The 15,626-nt window shown below is 39.8% G+C and overlaps 1 protein-coding gene across 1 annotated transcript in view; it reads right to left on the reverse strand.

Annotated features, from left to right (window-relative positions):
- The window catches only part of ADAMTS12 (ADAM metallopeptidase with thrombospondin type 1 motif 12), a 384,522-nt gene that overhangs the window by 97,702 nt on the left and 271,194 nt on the right, over positions 1-15,626 (reverse strand). The window contains exon 16 of the mRNA XM_079918928.1: positions 14,389-14,527. Coding sequence (XP_079775054.1) covers positions 14,389-14,527 — 139 coding nt within the window. The remainder of the gene's footprint in view (positions 1-14,388; positions 14,528-15,626) is intronic.

A 15,626-nucleotide genomic window follows, 5' to 3' on the forward strand; every position in this document is an offset into this window, starting at 1 on the left:
TTTGAATTACAGGGGCCCCAGAAGAAGAAGAGAAAAAGAAAGGGACTGAGAAAATATTTGAAGAGATCATAGTTGAAAACTTCCCTAATATGGGAAAGAAAATAGTCAATCAAGTCCAGGAAGTGCAGAGAGTCCATACAGGATAAATCCAAGGAGAAACATGCCGAGACACATATTAATCAAATTATCAAAAATTAAATACAAATAAAAAATATTAAAATTAACAAGGGAAAAACAACAAATAACATACAAAGGAATCCCCGTAAGGTTAACAGCTTATCTTTTAGCAGAAGCTCTGCAAGCCAGAAGGGAGTGGCAAGACATATTTAAAGTGATGAAAAGGAAAAACGTACAACCAAGATGACTCTACCCAGCAAGGATCTCATTCAGATTTGACAGAGAAATTGAAACCTTTACAGAGAAGCAAAAGCTAAGAGAATTCAGCAAACCAGCTTTACAACAAATGCTAAAGGAACTTCTCTAGGCAGGAAACACAATGAAGGAAAAGACCTACAATAACAAACACAAAACAATTAAGAAAATGGTAATAGGAATATACATATCAATAATTACCTAAATGTAAATGGATTAAATGCTCCCACCAAAAGACATAGGCTGGCTTAATGGATACAAAAACATGACCCATATATATACTGTCTACAAGAGACCCACTTCAGACTTAGGGACACATACAGACTGAAAGCGAGGGGACGGAAAAAGATATTCCATGCAAATGGAAATCAAAAGAAAGCTGGAGTAGCAATTCTCGTATCAGACACAATAGACTTTAAAATAAAGACTATTACAAGAGACAAAGAAAGACACTACATAATGATCACGGGATCAATTCAAGAAGAAAATATAACAACTGTAAATATTTATGTACCCAACATAGGAGCACCTGAATACATAAGGTAAACACTAACAGCTATAAAAGGGGAAATCGACAGTAACACATGCATGGTAGGGGAATTTAACACCCCACTTTTGCCAATGGAGAGATCATTCAAAATGAAAATAAATAAGGAAACACAAGCTTTAAATGATACATTAAATAAGATGGACTTAATTGATATTTATAGGACATTCCACCCAAAAACAACAGAATATACATTTTTCTCAAGTGCTCATGGAACATTCTCCAGGATAGATCATATCTTCGTTCAGAAATCAAGCCTTGGTAAATTTAAGAAAACTGAAATTGTATCAGGTATCTTTTCTGACCACAATGCTATGAGACTAGATATCAATTACAGGAAAAAATCTGTAAAAAATACAAACACATGGAGGCTAAACAACACATTACTTAATAACCAAGAGATCACTGAAGAAATCAAAGAGGAAAACAAAATATACCTAGAAACAAACGAAAATGAAAACATGGTGACCCAAAACCTATGGGATGCAGCAAAAGCAGTTCTAAGAGGGAAGTTTATAGCAATACAATCCTACCTTAAGAAACAAGAAACATCTCAAATAAACAACCTAACCTTACACCTAGAGCAATTAGAGAAAGAAGAACAAAAAAACCCCCAAAGTTACCAGAAGGAAAGAAATCATAAAGATCAGATCAGAAATAAATGGAAAAGAAATGAAGGAAACAATAGCAAAGACCAATAAAACTAAAAGCTGGTCCTTTGAGAAGATAAACAAAATTGATAAACCATTAGCCAGACTCATCAAGAAAAAAAGAGAGAAGACTCAAATCAATAGAATTAGAAATGAAAAAGGAGAAGTAACAACTGACACTGCAGAAATAGAAAGGATCATGAGAGATTACTACAAACAACTATATGCCAATAAAATGGACAACCTGGAAGAAATGGACAAATACTTAGAAAAGCACAACCTTCCAAGACTGAACCAGGAAGAAACAGAATATATAAACAGACCAATCACAAGCACTGAAATTGAAACTGTGATTAAAAATCTTCCAACAAACAAAAGCCCAGGACCAGATGGCTTCACAGGCGAATTCTATCAAACATTTAGAGAAGAGTTAACACCCATCCTTCTCAAACTCTTCCAAAATATAGCAGAGGGAGGAACACTCCCAAACTCATTCTACGAGGCCACCATCACCATGATACCAAAACCAAACAAAGATATCACAAGAAAGAAAACTACAGGCCAATATCTCTGATGAACATAAATGCAAAAATCCTCAATAAAATACCAGCAAACAGAATCCAACAGCACATTAAAAGGATCATACACCATGATCAAGTGGGGTTTATCCCAGGAATGCAAGGATTCTTCAATATACGAAAATCAATCAATGTGATACACCATGTTAACAAATTGAAGGAGAAAAACCGTATGATCATCTCAATAGATGCAGAAAAAGCTTTCAACAAAATTCAACACCCATTTATGTTAAATACCCTCCAGAAAGTAGGCATAGAGGGAACTTACCTCAACACGATAAGGCCATGTACGACAAACCCATAGCCAACATCGTTCTCAATGGTGAAAAAATGAACCTATTTCCTCTAAGATCAGGAACAAGACAAGGTTGTCCACTCTCACCACTATTATTCAACATAACTTTGGAAGTTTTAGCCACAGCAGTCAGAGAAGAAAAAGAAATAAAAGGAATCCAAATTGGAAAAGAAGAAATAAAGCTGTCACTGTTTGCAGATGACATGATGCTATACATATAGAATCCTGGGCTTCCCTGGTGGCACTGTAGTTGAGAGTCCGCGTGCTGATGCAGGGGACGCGGGTTCGTGCCCCGGTCCGGGAAGATCCCACATGCCACGGAGAGGCTGGGCCCGTGAGCCATGGCCACTGAGCCTGCGCGTTTGGAGCCTGTGCTCGCAACGGGAGAAGCCACAGCAGTGAGAGGCCTGCGTACCGCCAAAAAAAAAAAAAAAAAAGAATCGTAAAGATGTTACCAGAAAACTACTAGAGTTAATCAATGAATTTGGTAAAGTAGCAGGAGACAAAAATTAATTCACAGAAATCTCTTGCATCCCTATACACTACTGATGAAAAATCTGAAAGAGAAATTAAGGAAACACTCCCATTTACCATTGCAACAAAAGGAATAAAATACTTAGGAATAAACCTACCTAAGGAGACAAAAGACCTGTATGCAGAAAACTATTAGACACTGATGAAAGAAATTAAAGATGATACAAACAGATGGAGAGATATACCATGTTCTTGGATTGGAAGAATCAACATTGTGAAAATGACTATACTATCCAAAGCAATCTATGGATTCAATGCAATCCCTATCAAATGACCAATGACATTTTTCAGAGAACTAGAACAAAAAATTTCACAATTTATATGGAGACACAAAAGACCCCGAATAGCAAAGCAATCTTGAGAAAGAAAAACTAAGCTGCAGAAATCAGGCTCCCGGACTTCAGACTATACTACAAAGCTACAGTAATGAAGATAGTAGGGTACTGGCCCAAAAACAGAAATATAGATCAATGGAACAGGATAGAAAGCCCAGACATAAACGCACGCTATATGGTCACCTTATTTTTTATAAAGGAGTCAAGAATATACAATGGAGAAAAGACAGCCTCTTCAATAAGTGGTGCTGCGAAAACTGGACAGCTACATATAAAAGAATGGAATTAGAACACTCCCTAACACCATACACAAAAATAAACTCTAAATGGATTAAAGACCTAAATGAAGGCCAGACACTATAAAACTCTTAGAGGAAAACATAGGCAGAACACTCTATGACATAAATCACAGCAAGTTCCTTTTTGACTCACCTCCTAGAGAAATGGAAATAAAAACAAAAATAAACAAATGGGACCTAATGAAACTCCAAAGCTTTTGCACAGCAAAGGAAACCATAAACAAGACGAAAAGACAGCCCTCAGAATGGGAGAAAATATTTGCAAATGTAGCAACTGACAAAGGATTAACTTCCAAAATTTACAAGCAGCTCATGCAGCTCAATATCAAGAAAACAAACAACCCAATCCAAAAATGGGCAGAAGACCAAAATAGACATTTCTCCAAAGAAGATATACAGATTGCCAACAAACACATGAAAGGATGCTCAACATCACTAATTATTAGAGAAATGGAAGTCAAAACTACAATGAGGTACCACCTCACACCAGTCAGAATGGCCATCACTGGAAAATCTACAAACAATAAATGCTGGAGAGGGTGTGGAGCAAAGGGAATCCTCTTGCACTGCTGGTGGGAATGTATATTGATACAGCCACTATAGAGAACACTATGGTGGTTCCTTAAAAAACTAAAAATAGAACTACCATATGACCCAGCAATCCCACTACTGGGCATATACCCTGAGAAAACCATAATTCAAAAAGAGTCATGTACCACAATGTTCACTGCTGCTCTATTTACAATAGCCAGGACATGGAAGCAACCTAAGTGTCCATCGGCAGATGAATGGATAAAGAAGATGTGGCACATATATACAATGGAATATTACTCAGCCATAAAAAGAAATGAAACTGAGTTATTTGTAGTGAGGTGGATGGACCTAGAGACTGTCATACAGAGTGAAGTAAATCAGAAAGAGAAAAATAAATATTGTATGCTAACACATATATATGGAATCTAAAAAAAAAATGGTCCTAGAGCCATGACAGGAATAAAGACGCAGACGTAGAGAATGGAGTTGAGGAGACAGGGAGGGGGAAGGGTAAGTTGGGATGAAGTGAGAGAGTGGCATGAATTTATATATACTACCAAATGTAAAATAAATAGCTAGTGGGAAGCAGCCGCATAGCACAGGGAGATCAGCTCGGTGCTTTGTGACCCCCTAGAGGGGTGGCATAGGGAGGGAGGGAGGGAGACGCAAGAGGGAGAAGATATGGGGATATATGTATATGTATATGTATAGCTGATTCAATTTGTTATAAAGCAGAGACTAACACACCATTGTAAAGCAATTATACTCCAATAAAGATGTTAAAAAAAATAATTATCTTCATATACCCCTGAACCTGATCATCTCAAGTGGAAATTATACCTTGATATAAGAGCAATAAAGTTTCTTATGTCCAAAACCAAAACGAAATAAAACAGTTACATAGCTCATCATAGTCTCAATTCAATACTGAGATTGTAAAATAAAGGGAGCCTGTTATATGGTTAATTTAGTTCATATAAGATTTTCCTCGCTCAAAAATTCAAGTTAGGAGGGGTATAGAGAAAGCAAGTAAAGACAACTTACTGTAACCACCTACGGCAGAAAATGTAATATTTCCTACTATATCAAAATTTAAGATCAAAGGTACTCAAGCACTGAATATTTAATCACATCACCTGAAAGAGATTCAAAGTACTGTATACATGGTTTTTAAAATACTGACAAATACCAAGATCTCTTTTCATAACCACTTGAGTACAAGTTAAGCAGTATAAGTTAAATTTTACACTAGGACATAATCTATAATTCTCCTAAAATTGGATATAACATTGATTTTAATAATGTGAGATGATAAAAATTCTATGACTCAATAGAGGGCACCGCCACAAATCCCTTACAATATACAGAAATAACATGTAACTTCATAGAAGATGGCAAGGGTAGGAAAGGTATAACCATATATCTTGTTGACAAGTCCATCCTAAATCTACCAACTTTCAATTTCAGTTCCCATTAAATATTTACTTTGTATTTCCTGGCTCTTTGACCCCCTTCATCTCTGATTTCCTTGATCCATGAGTTCAGATCTATCCTTCATAATGAAGGCTCAATCAAGAAGAACTTGAGTCCCATCACTGCAAGAGCTCAAACACATTGATTCTCTTAGCCATTGCTGAAACCCATACTTCTCACCACATTGGTAAGACTCAAAGCCGATAGTTTTTTCCTCCCTGAAATCCCAATGAATTGATTACATACATTGACTGTCATGGTCAGAAAGAAATTATATAAGAAATACGTAAGAAATGCTCAAACAGGAGCATCGCTGGTGCTTGAAGAATGCTTAATGGAACCAGGTAGGAACCATTTTCAAAATTTACCACGATCAAGAAGTATTCTTTCCTGCTTATAACTCCTCTTCTGCAGCCATTGTGTACAAATCAGGCAAAGCACACACTTAAAGAAAGTCAGAGGCCTGCAACATCTCACAAAACTCACAGGGTTAACAAGAAAAGGAAACATTCAGCATTTTGCAGGGTACGTTGAGCAAAGCAAGCCTTCAGAGAAACCAACTGAGAAATCCCCAGCAAGTGCACTATTAGGGAACAAAACTAAGGCCCTGGAAACAGGGGAGGGACTAATCTTTGCTGGCTGCATGTGATAAAAATGGGATGGGAAGGGACTAAGACGACCAGTAGAATAAGAGAATATTAGATTAGCCACCTTGGAAAGAATTCCGGTTAAAGGTTCCACATGTAAGGAACTTGGAAGTTGCCACTCTGTTGTAATGACAAGTAAATAGATGAACAGACTGAAAAATCAACAATGCTTCTTGGATATGAGAGAGGAAAGGGCACAGGGCAAACTGCTGCTCCCAAGACTGGAGAGACAGACGAGTGAATAGAGGGAGTCAGAACTTCCCAACTTTCCAGAGTATAGACTCATAAGCTGACTACCACAGGAACCTGAATTTCGGCAACTTAATATCAGATACCAAACTGTGGATCCAGGATACTCCAAAACAGCAAGCATGATAAACGTCCCCCAAAACCCCAAAAAACTACACCTAGGCATATCACTTTCAAATCACAGAAAATCAAAGACAAAGAAAAAGTCCTGAAAGAAGCCAGAGGGAAAAAACACCTTACCTACAGAGGCACAAAGAAAGAACTGCATGCGACTTCTCAGAACTCACGCAAGCAAGAAGAGAGCAGAGTGAAATAAAGTGTTGAGAGAAAAAACCCCACCAACTTAGAATTCCACACCTGTGAAATTACCATTCAAAAGTGAAGGAGAAATAATTTCTCAGACAAACAAAAACTGAAGGAATTCATTGCCAATAGACCTGCAGGAAAGAAATGTTAAAAGAAATTCTTTAGAAAAAAGGAAAATATTAAAAATCAGAAACTTGGATCTATATAAAGAAAGGAAAAACACTAAAGAAGCAATAAATGAAGGTTAAATAAAAACTTTCCTTTTTCCTATTCTGAGTTGATCTAACAGAAAACAGTTTGTTCAAAATAATAATACCAATAATGTATTCAATTATTTTGATTATGATGCTTATGTATATATGATATATATGTATATGTGCTTAGGTACACATATAGAAATGAAATGAATCACAGAAATGATACAAGGGACGAGAGGCAGGAACCAGGATTATTTTGTTATTATAAGGTACTCATACTGCCTATAATTTTGTTATTATAAAGTACTCATAACACTGAAGTGGTACAGTGTTATCTGAAAGTGGATTGGATTAGCTGCAAACATATATTGCAAACTCTAGGGCAATCACTAAAAAAAGCAGATTAGCTACTCTGGGCTAAGAGTTTCCATTAGTTCATTAATGAAGTACAACTGGAAGGTTTTCAGGTCTCCACTGTGTATCACTCGTAGCTTATTTTATATATTTATGCATGTGGTAAACTATATAATCCTCATTCCACAGCATATGTTTAAATGCATCTCAATAAATCCTACTATTTTTATTAAGTCCTACATATTAAAAAAATTCTCCAGGGCTTCCCTGGTGACACAGTGGTTGAGAGTCCGCCTGCCGATGCAGGGGACGCAGGTTCGTGCCCCAGTCCGGGAAGATCCCACATGCTGCAGAGTGGCTGGGCCCGGAGCTATGGCCGCTGAGCCTGCACGTCCGGAGCCTGTGCTCCGCAACGGGAGAGGCCACAACAGTGAGAGGCCCGCATTCTGAAAAAAAAAGAAAAATCCTCCAGATATTTTTAGAGATCAATATCTGGACTTGGTTGATCCTACCTGACAGTTACAGAGGACAAAGTCAGACGGATTAGCGCCGAGCGCAATTTTAAAAAGTCAAGGAAGTATCTGACTCTGATTCTCTGTCCTCTAAACATCACTATATGGTCACCCATCAGGATCAGAGTGAAATATGTGCCCTTATTTGTTATTTTCACGCTTTAGCAAGGATATGTGGACATATCTCAAATGCACGTGATTATTTTGAGCCTTACTAGGAATACTGTCAGACTCTGTAAGAACTAGTTTCAGTGATGTAAGTATCTGTTCTACATGTATTTATTTCTAATGAACATGATCTAGTTTCTAGGGCAGCTTAGAACAGTGCAAGCAATCTCCAGGAGCTTCGCATGGTCTTTGGAGTTTTCTTTTTTCATTTAATTGGGGTATAGTTGTTTTATGGTGTTGTGTTAGTTTCTAGTGTACAGCGAAGTGGAGTTCCCTGTGCTATACAGCAGGTTCTCATTCGTTATCTATTTTATACATGTTAGTGTATATATGTCAGTGGAGTTTTCAGTATTTGCCTTTTCCTATCAGAATGTGACGTTCCTTAAACAAAGGAACAATGACTACGCTCCAAAGAGAATTCAGCCAAGCAGGGTGACGTCCAGGGTGGGGCAGGAGAAAATGTTCTCCCTTTTGTGCAAGCCATTGTTGTGCTTCTAGACCAAAAACACAGCACAGAGGAGACAACAGAGCACACAACTGGCAAAGGTCACATTCAGAAGTGATGACAGTCTGACAGTAGTGCCATTGCTGTAAGTTTTATAAGACACATGGGAATTCTGGTTAGAATATATTACAACTGACAGATTCCTGCAGTACTAGGGTTGCCATGGGGCAAAACTATGGCTTTTACATTTTTAGGAAAGTGATCTTGAGGTTTTGCCAAAATATTTTTTTTGTTTAATAAGGAGTCCTGAAGCTTCCTATTGAGACCAGCATCTGTGTCAAGCCATTTCTGCAGCTGTTCCTCCACAGATAATCCATTGGTTGCACTTTCATGGTTGATCTTTGGATGGGTGACCAGGGTAAATTTTCTTCAACAAGCCTCTTGTAATGAATGGTAGCACTTGCTATTCCATTCCCTTCCAACCTTTCCCAAGGGACAGCTAGTCCTAAATTCTCCCAGAGTCATGCCCCACAGATAAGGCAGGAGTGAAAGCAAATATGGTGGAGAGGACAGAAGAACGAACACTAGTGGAGAGAGAGGCCTGTTGCTGGTATACTCTGGGTCCTCTTTACCTTGGAAAAGTGGGCTGTGGAAAATAAGTGGGCTGGCTTTGATGACAGTTAGCTAAATTTATAAAATACTCTTGCCAATTTTTCATATGGATTTCTGCTCTTGAACAAAGATGATAAAAATGTTTAAATAGTCAAACTAAGGAAATAACATCTTGGTGAATTTTTTTTGAATCACAAATTTTATTTTATTTTAAATAACTTTAACTACCTCAGCTGTTAATAAAATAAAAGCAGAAAGAACAGGCTGCCTTTTTTCCAGATTTAATCACAAAATTGTGTCTACAATAATCGACATAACTCGCTTCTTGTCCTTCACCCATCTCATCAAAAATTATTGCATTTTCCCTCAAATTGTATTTTTTGGATTCTTCTGTAAATATACTCATTTTGTCCTCGTTCCTGGAGGCATCTTCATTTAAATCCATGCTTTAAAAAAGGAGAAGGGGTGCATATGTGGAGGCAAAATATTCTCTTGAAGCAAACAGATACAGAGTTGCTAGAAGAAGCTGATTGTAAACACAAGCTGCCTGGTTGGGAAGGGGAGGGCTGTTGACTTAGAGACGTGTGACAGCCTTGGGTGGACGGGCACAGGCAAAGCCCCAATGGGCCCTTCTTCCTTGGCAGGGTCAGGACTGAGCCAGCGGAGGCAGAGCTTCATCTTCCCCTTGGAACTCGTTGTTTTGGTTCTCCTCCAAAAGCCTTCATCCAGATAAGAAGCCAATGACTGATTACATCTTTTTTTTTTTTTTTTTTTTTTTTGCCGTACGCAGGCCTCTCACTGCTGTGGCCTCTCCTGTTGCAGAGCGCAGGCTCAGCAGCCATGGCTCACAGGCCCAGCTGCTCTGCGGCATGTGGGATCTTCCCAGACCAGGGCACAAACCCATGTCCCCTGCATTGGCAGGCGGACTCTCAACCACTGCGCCACCAGGGAAGCCCCATCTTCTTGAATTTATACTTAAGCAGCTCTTTGCTCCAAATGCACAATGTAAATTATATGTAAAATATAAATTATAAAAGATATTAAATTATAACTATATAAAAAGGGAAGACCAAAATGTCACAATGCTTAAATGTAGGTAAACATCCTGGCAAAAGGGTGAGCAGGACTTAGGTGAAGGGTTTGCCGGGCTCTCAGCCAGAAGCTGTGGTGGGTGGTGGCCATGTGCGCAGCCCCCGTGAAATACGAGGGCTTTAACTGCTCCGCCTGAGATGGGAAGGAGACCACCATCACCACAAACTTCTTAGAGCCTTAACTCTTGATGACTTTCAGGCCTAGGAAGTTTGCAAAGTAAGGACTCAGCTTCTCATGCGAGTACTCAGCCCATCTGCCAGACTGGCTCTGTGATAATTCCTAACGTATTTTCAATGTCACTAGGAGAGGCAATTTTGAACCACCTTAGCAAGTCCTGTCCTGAAATGAGGTCCCACAGTGCGGTCAGGAAAAAACTGCAAAAACTAGAAAGAATGGGTGCACACAGAGAGAAAAAGGGAGGAAAGGGACAGGAAAGAGAAAAATAAAAGAAACTAAAAGGAAATCACACTCAAATCAGGCCTGTAAATTACTATTCCAAAATCTATAAAGAAATATAATACCAAGAAAGACAACGAAATAATTACAACAGTTCACTCTGGATAAAATAAGTTTGTTAGGACAGTGCCTACTGTCTACTGACTTACTTTTTAAAATAAGCATGTTACTTACTGCCTTTGGGCATTTTCACCTGGAAATCTCATAGGCACTTTAATTGAACTCATATAATCATAAACTCCTCTTGGGATCTGTTTCTTGTCACATGTTCCCTGTTTCAGTGAGTGACACTACCATTTAGCCAGTTATGCGAAGGAGAACACTGGGGGTCACCCTTCAACCCTTCCTCATGCACAAACCACTCTCTATCAAAAGGTAAATGGAATCAACCATTAAGTTCAGTCTAGTACAGCTCCTAAATATGTCCACATTTTCATGGTTTTTCCATCTGTACCACCTTAGCTTTAGTTCAAGCCACTATTATTACTTCCCTAGACCACTGCCAAGATCTTCTATCTCTTTTCCTTCCCTTCTAGTGTTTCTCCCACATGGAAATAAAACATTGACCCTAGTTAACTCTGGGGGAAAAGGAAAGGGAGTGGAGTTAGGCAGTGCTCTTCAAGTGTATTTGTGCAACTTCTTACTCTTTAAAAATGAAGATTGAAACAAACATGACATAATAAGATCTGATAAAGTTGAGTGGTTGATTTACAGGAATTTGTTATTGCATTCTCCTTTTTGCTGGGGCCTTTGTAATATTTTCCCGTGAAAAAGTGTAAAACTAGAATAACACGATAACAAAATAAAATAAAGTAAAATAAAATAAAATGATTGCTACTACCTGTTTGTAACCTTGGGAATCAATGGGAATCAATTGATGGGAATCAATGTGGTAATAAGTTTCTTAACATTTGGTATAAGTATGTTACTTTTTGAACCTAGAAATTCCATCTACAAATTAAAATTTAATGAGATCATTCTTTACATGGGCCCAAAGATGCTCATCAGACGATGATGATCAATAAGGAACTGGCTAAGGGAATTTTGTTTTGTCTTGCCAGTGAAATATAACGTATCCACAAAAATGATAGCTATGGAGACTGAATAACACATGGAATGGTACCCACGTTATGACGTTAAGTGAAAACATGTGTATATGTACATAAATACATCCATATGCACACAACTATATACATCTATGATGAGAGAAAATAATATTGAAAGTCAATAAAGCAAAGTACCGAAGTGCATGTATGTTAGAGTGGTGACTTTAATTTTTCAGTAACATATTTAACTTAGTTTTATAATATAGAAAGTTTTAACTTAAAGGAAATAAAAATACATCATTGAATGATTCAGTGTTTCGGGCAGTCTTCCATCTTTATATTTAGCAGTGAGTGCCTTATGTGAATATTAGCATTTCATTCTCTATGTCTGAGAGCGTGAAGGTAGATACGCTGCCATCCTTCTCTCCCAGAATTAAGAGAGCTCACTGCCACTCAGATAGCATGGCTGAAATTCAGGTAGGCACATGGGCACTACGATAGCATCTGTTAAGGTTTAATAACCAGAGTGACATTTGCCCAAGTCAGGCAGAGATGCTCCTGAAGGATCAGGCTGTATCAAAGCCAAACACCTGCTGTTTGGTAGGGCTGTTTCATCTCCTTGCTAAATACGAATATATCTTTATGACCACTGCACAAATCAGCCATTTATATTGTATTTCCCACGCTCTGAAATACTACACAAGCAATGCAAAGGGTCCGGCCCATGCTGAAATAGAAGGGGGTGTGGGGTGGATAATCTCGTGTTTCTCTGAGAAGGCCCTGCTCAGGCAGGACTGGCTGAGTTTCTCTCAGTGGTGTCCTGGAATAAATGATTTAAACTTAAAGCTTAAGCCTGTACATCACTGCAAAAAAGAGAACAAAAGGGATGCAAAATCGTAAAAGTATTTGTGAACTACAGTCCTGATGACCTCATTTTCCTCCCAACTTCTCCTCAGGGAAATATTTTTCACCTACTTATTTTCTGCTTAAATTGCTTTTGCTTCTCAGCAAAAAATCCCAGCCCTCCTGGGCAGCAGTGGGAAGAGCAGGGCTGACTCTTACTGATGCCCTTTACGGCTGCTGTCAGATTTGACCTAGACAGATTTCCAGAGGTTCAGGATTTTCAAGATGTCACACATTTTGAAATGAACATAGGATTCCTGTGATTTCTAAAAGGGAGCTGTTGGTTTTCTATACTGAAGGAGGGAAAGAAAGAAATCAGTAATACGAAAGTTGTTCACAAGGCTGATGGGCCACGACTCAATGTCTGTCCCTGGATCTCTTTCCACGACTACTTCCTGGGGGGTGGGGGTGGGCGGGTGGAAGGAGCAAGTGAACAAATGGAGCAAAGTACACGAGAGGGAAGCCAGGGAGGTGGAGGCTGTGCTCTCCTGACCCCTTCTCTCCATCACTTTGATTCCCTCTGCTACATTGCTGATTCTGGTACTTCAGCCAATAGTTGTCCTAGTTTTATAAGCAGCAGTAACAATAGAAGCAGAAAGTTCCCGAACAGACTTGGACAGGATCCAAAAGGAGAAAGAGAGGCTGAGTCTACTATTAAAGCCCCCAAATGAGTGAAGAGCCGCAAGTACCAGAACAGCCCCGACCCCTGCCCCCAGAGGCCCCAGAAATGTTCATCTAGCACTGCGGCCACAAGAGTCCGCACTCTACAAACACATACTCCTTTACAGTTCCCAGCCTCTCTCTGCAGCTGGATTGTGCCCACAGGGCTGAGGCCAACGAATGAAACGTGAGCAGAAGTGGTTTGCGTCACTCCAGGCGCAGGCCGTTGTTAAGGGCCAGTCTGCCTCTTCAATTTCTCCCTTCCCCTGTGGGGCAGTTTCAGATGTCTCAGCTACAAGAGGAAGCAAGGCCATCTAATCTGTGCCAGATTTAGACTGGGTTAAAAATAAACCTTCATTGTGTTCTTAAGATTTTGTTTTCTTTGTTACCATAGCAGAACTTGTCCCATCCTGACACACTTGACAGCAAAGGAAGCTCTCCAATGCTTGATTTATGAGAGAAAACTGTTTTTCTTGTAGCTATGAAAAACTGGTAAATTGGAGACAGAAGAACACTGGGCTAGGAATTAAGAGAGACAGTTATGGTCTGGATTTGGCCATGATTTAAAGGATACCTATGGTGGGTGGTTTGACTTTTGTGGTCCTTAGGTCCTCAACCAGAGAAGTTATAAACCTTTCTGGTCTGCTTTTTTTTTTTTTTTTTTTTTTTGCAGTACACAAGCCTCTCACTGTTGTGGCCTCTCCCATTGCGGAGCACAGGCTCCGGACGCGCAGGCTCAGCGGCCATGGCTCACGGGCCCAGCCGCTCCGCGGCACGTGGGATCCTCCCAGACCGGGGCACGAACCTGCGTCCCCTGCATCGGCAGGCGGACTCTCAACCACTGCGCCACCAGGGAAGCCCCTCTGGTCTGCTTTTTAAAAAAAGACATGTAACCCTTTCTGCAAACAAAACCTTTCATGAAGGACAGTATGGAAACCTGATAAAAGAAAAAGTGCCTCTTTCTTTAGACCATGACCAACACATTTACTCCCTATTGAGGCCCCTGGGCCATCTTTGTGGAACCCTGCAGACCTAGGGGCGAGAGTGCGAACTGCTGGCTTAAACTTCCTCCATGGCCTATTCTGAAACTGACGTGGATTCAAAGAGAGAGGAGCTGTTCTCACCCGTCCCACACGTTACACTGCACTCTGTCCAGCGGCCATACTGCCAGAAATACACCAGCTTTTCCACGTCATTGTCAAGGCCATCTTTCCGGATTGTGTACTCATACTTGATGCCTGGGTTAGTCACCTGGAATAAAAGCTAAAGGACAAGAGCGGGGTCATGTCAAACTCTGTTGTGACTTTATACCGCAAACCACAGTCATATAAAAATGCTGTACAATGTCCATCATCTTAAAGTAGTCATGGAGGTGTGCACTGGAATACATACCATTACATAAATACTTCCACCTGCATGTCTACATATGTCTATAGTTAATCTGCTCCTATTCTATTATTTCTTGACTGAATTCTCATGGGTATTCATGGGAGGCCTAATCATACGGGAATTACTCTGAGGGAATGACCAGAGTGCCCTTTCCAACAATAGGCTGGTAGGTCACCTTGTACCCTTGCGTATGTGCTAACTTTGTGGTTATGGGTAAGTTACTTAATCTCTTTGTGCCTTACTTTCCCCATCTACAAAGTGAGGATAATCACAGCATGACTAATAGGGTGCTTTTAAGGGTTAAACAAACGAAAGTAATGTGACTAGATATGATTAGATCGGTGTTGGCATATAGCTAGCACTCAGTAAACAGTAACTTTTGTTGCCGTTGTTGTTGCTTTATGGCGCCCTTCTCTAGCTCTCAGGCTGATTAGTTTTCTTGAAAGCATATAGTTCTGGGATTAAAATGGTCATGGGTTTTAGCCAAGGCATAAAATTGGAGACAGAATTTGGGACCCTCCCCTCACTTCCCTCTCATGCAGGCAATCTACTTACCACATGTTTGACATGGATTAATCTCACACTTAGAGGTGGTAGACTTGTTGCTCCAGGGGGCGGGCCTATAAGATGTAAGGTCTCCTGACATTTACGGATCATAGCTGTCAAGCATTGACCTCCAGCTTCTGTGAATGCTCTGATCTCTGGCTCTGAAATGACTTCCTTCTAACTTCTGAATTATAGTTAGATGTGACTGTCTTGGGCCATCCATCAGCCCCAACCTGCCTTGCTCTGCTGCTATAATTACCCCGCTCCTTTTCTACAGCTCTTTGCTAGTATGAAAGACAAATCACTTGTGCCTTTGAAGAGCACATGCTACGTCTTTACCCCTCTCTTCTCCAGGAGTTTCACGAAGTCAAACCTTTTGCCTGAGGACAACCGCATGATAACATGTGAAAGAGCCATGTCAGTTCAT

Source organism: Stenella coeruleoalba (assembly GCF_951394435.1).
Source record: "Stenella coeruleoalba genome assembly, chromosome: 3".
NCBI lineage: Eukaryota > Metazoa > Chordata > Mammalia > Artiodactyla > Delphinidae > Stenella > Stenella coeruleoalba.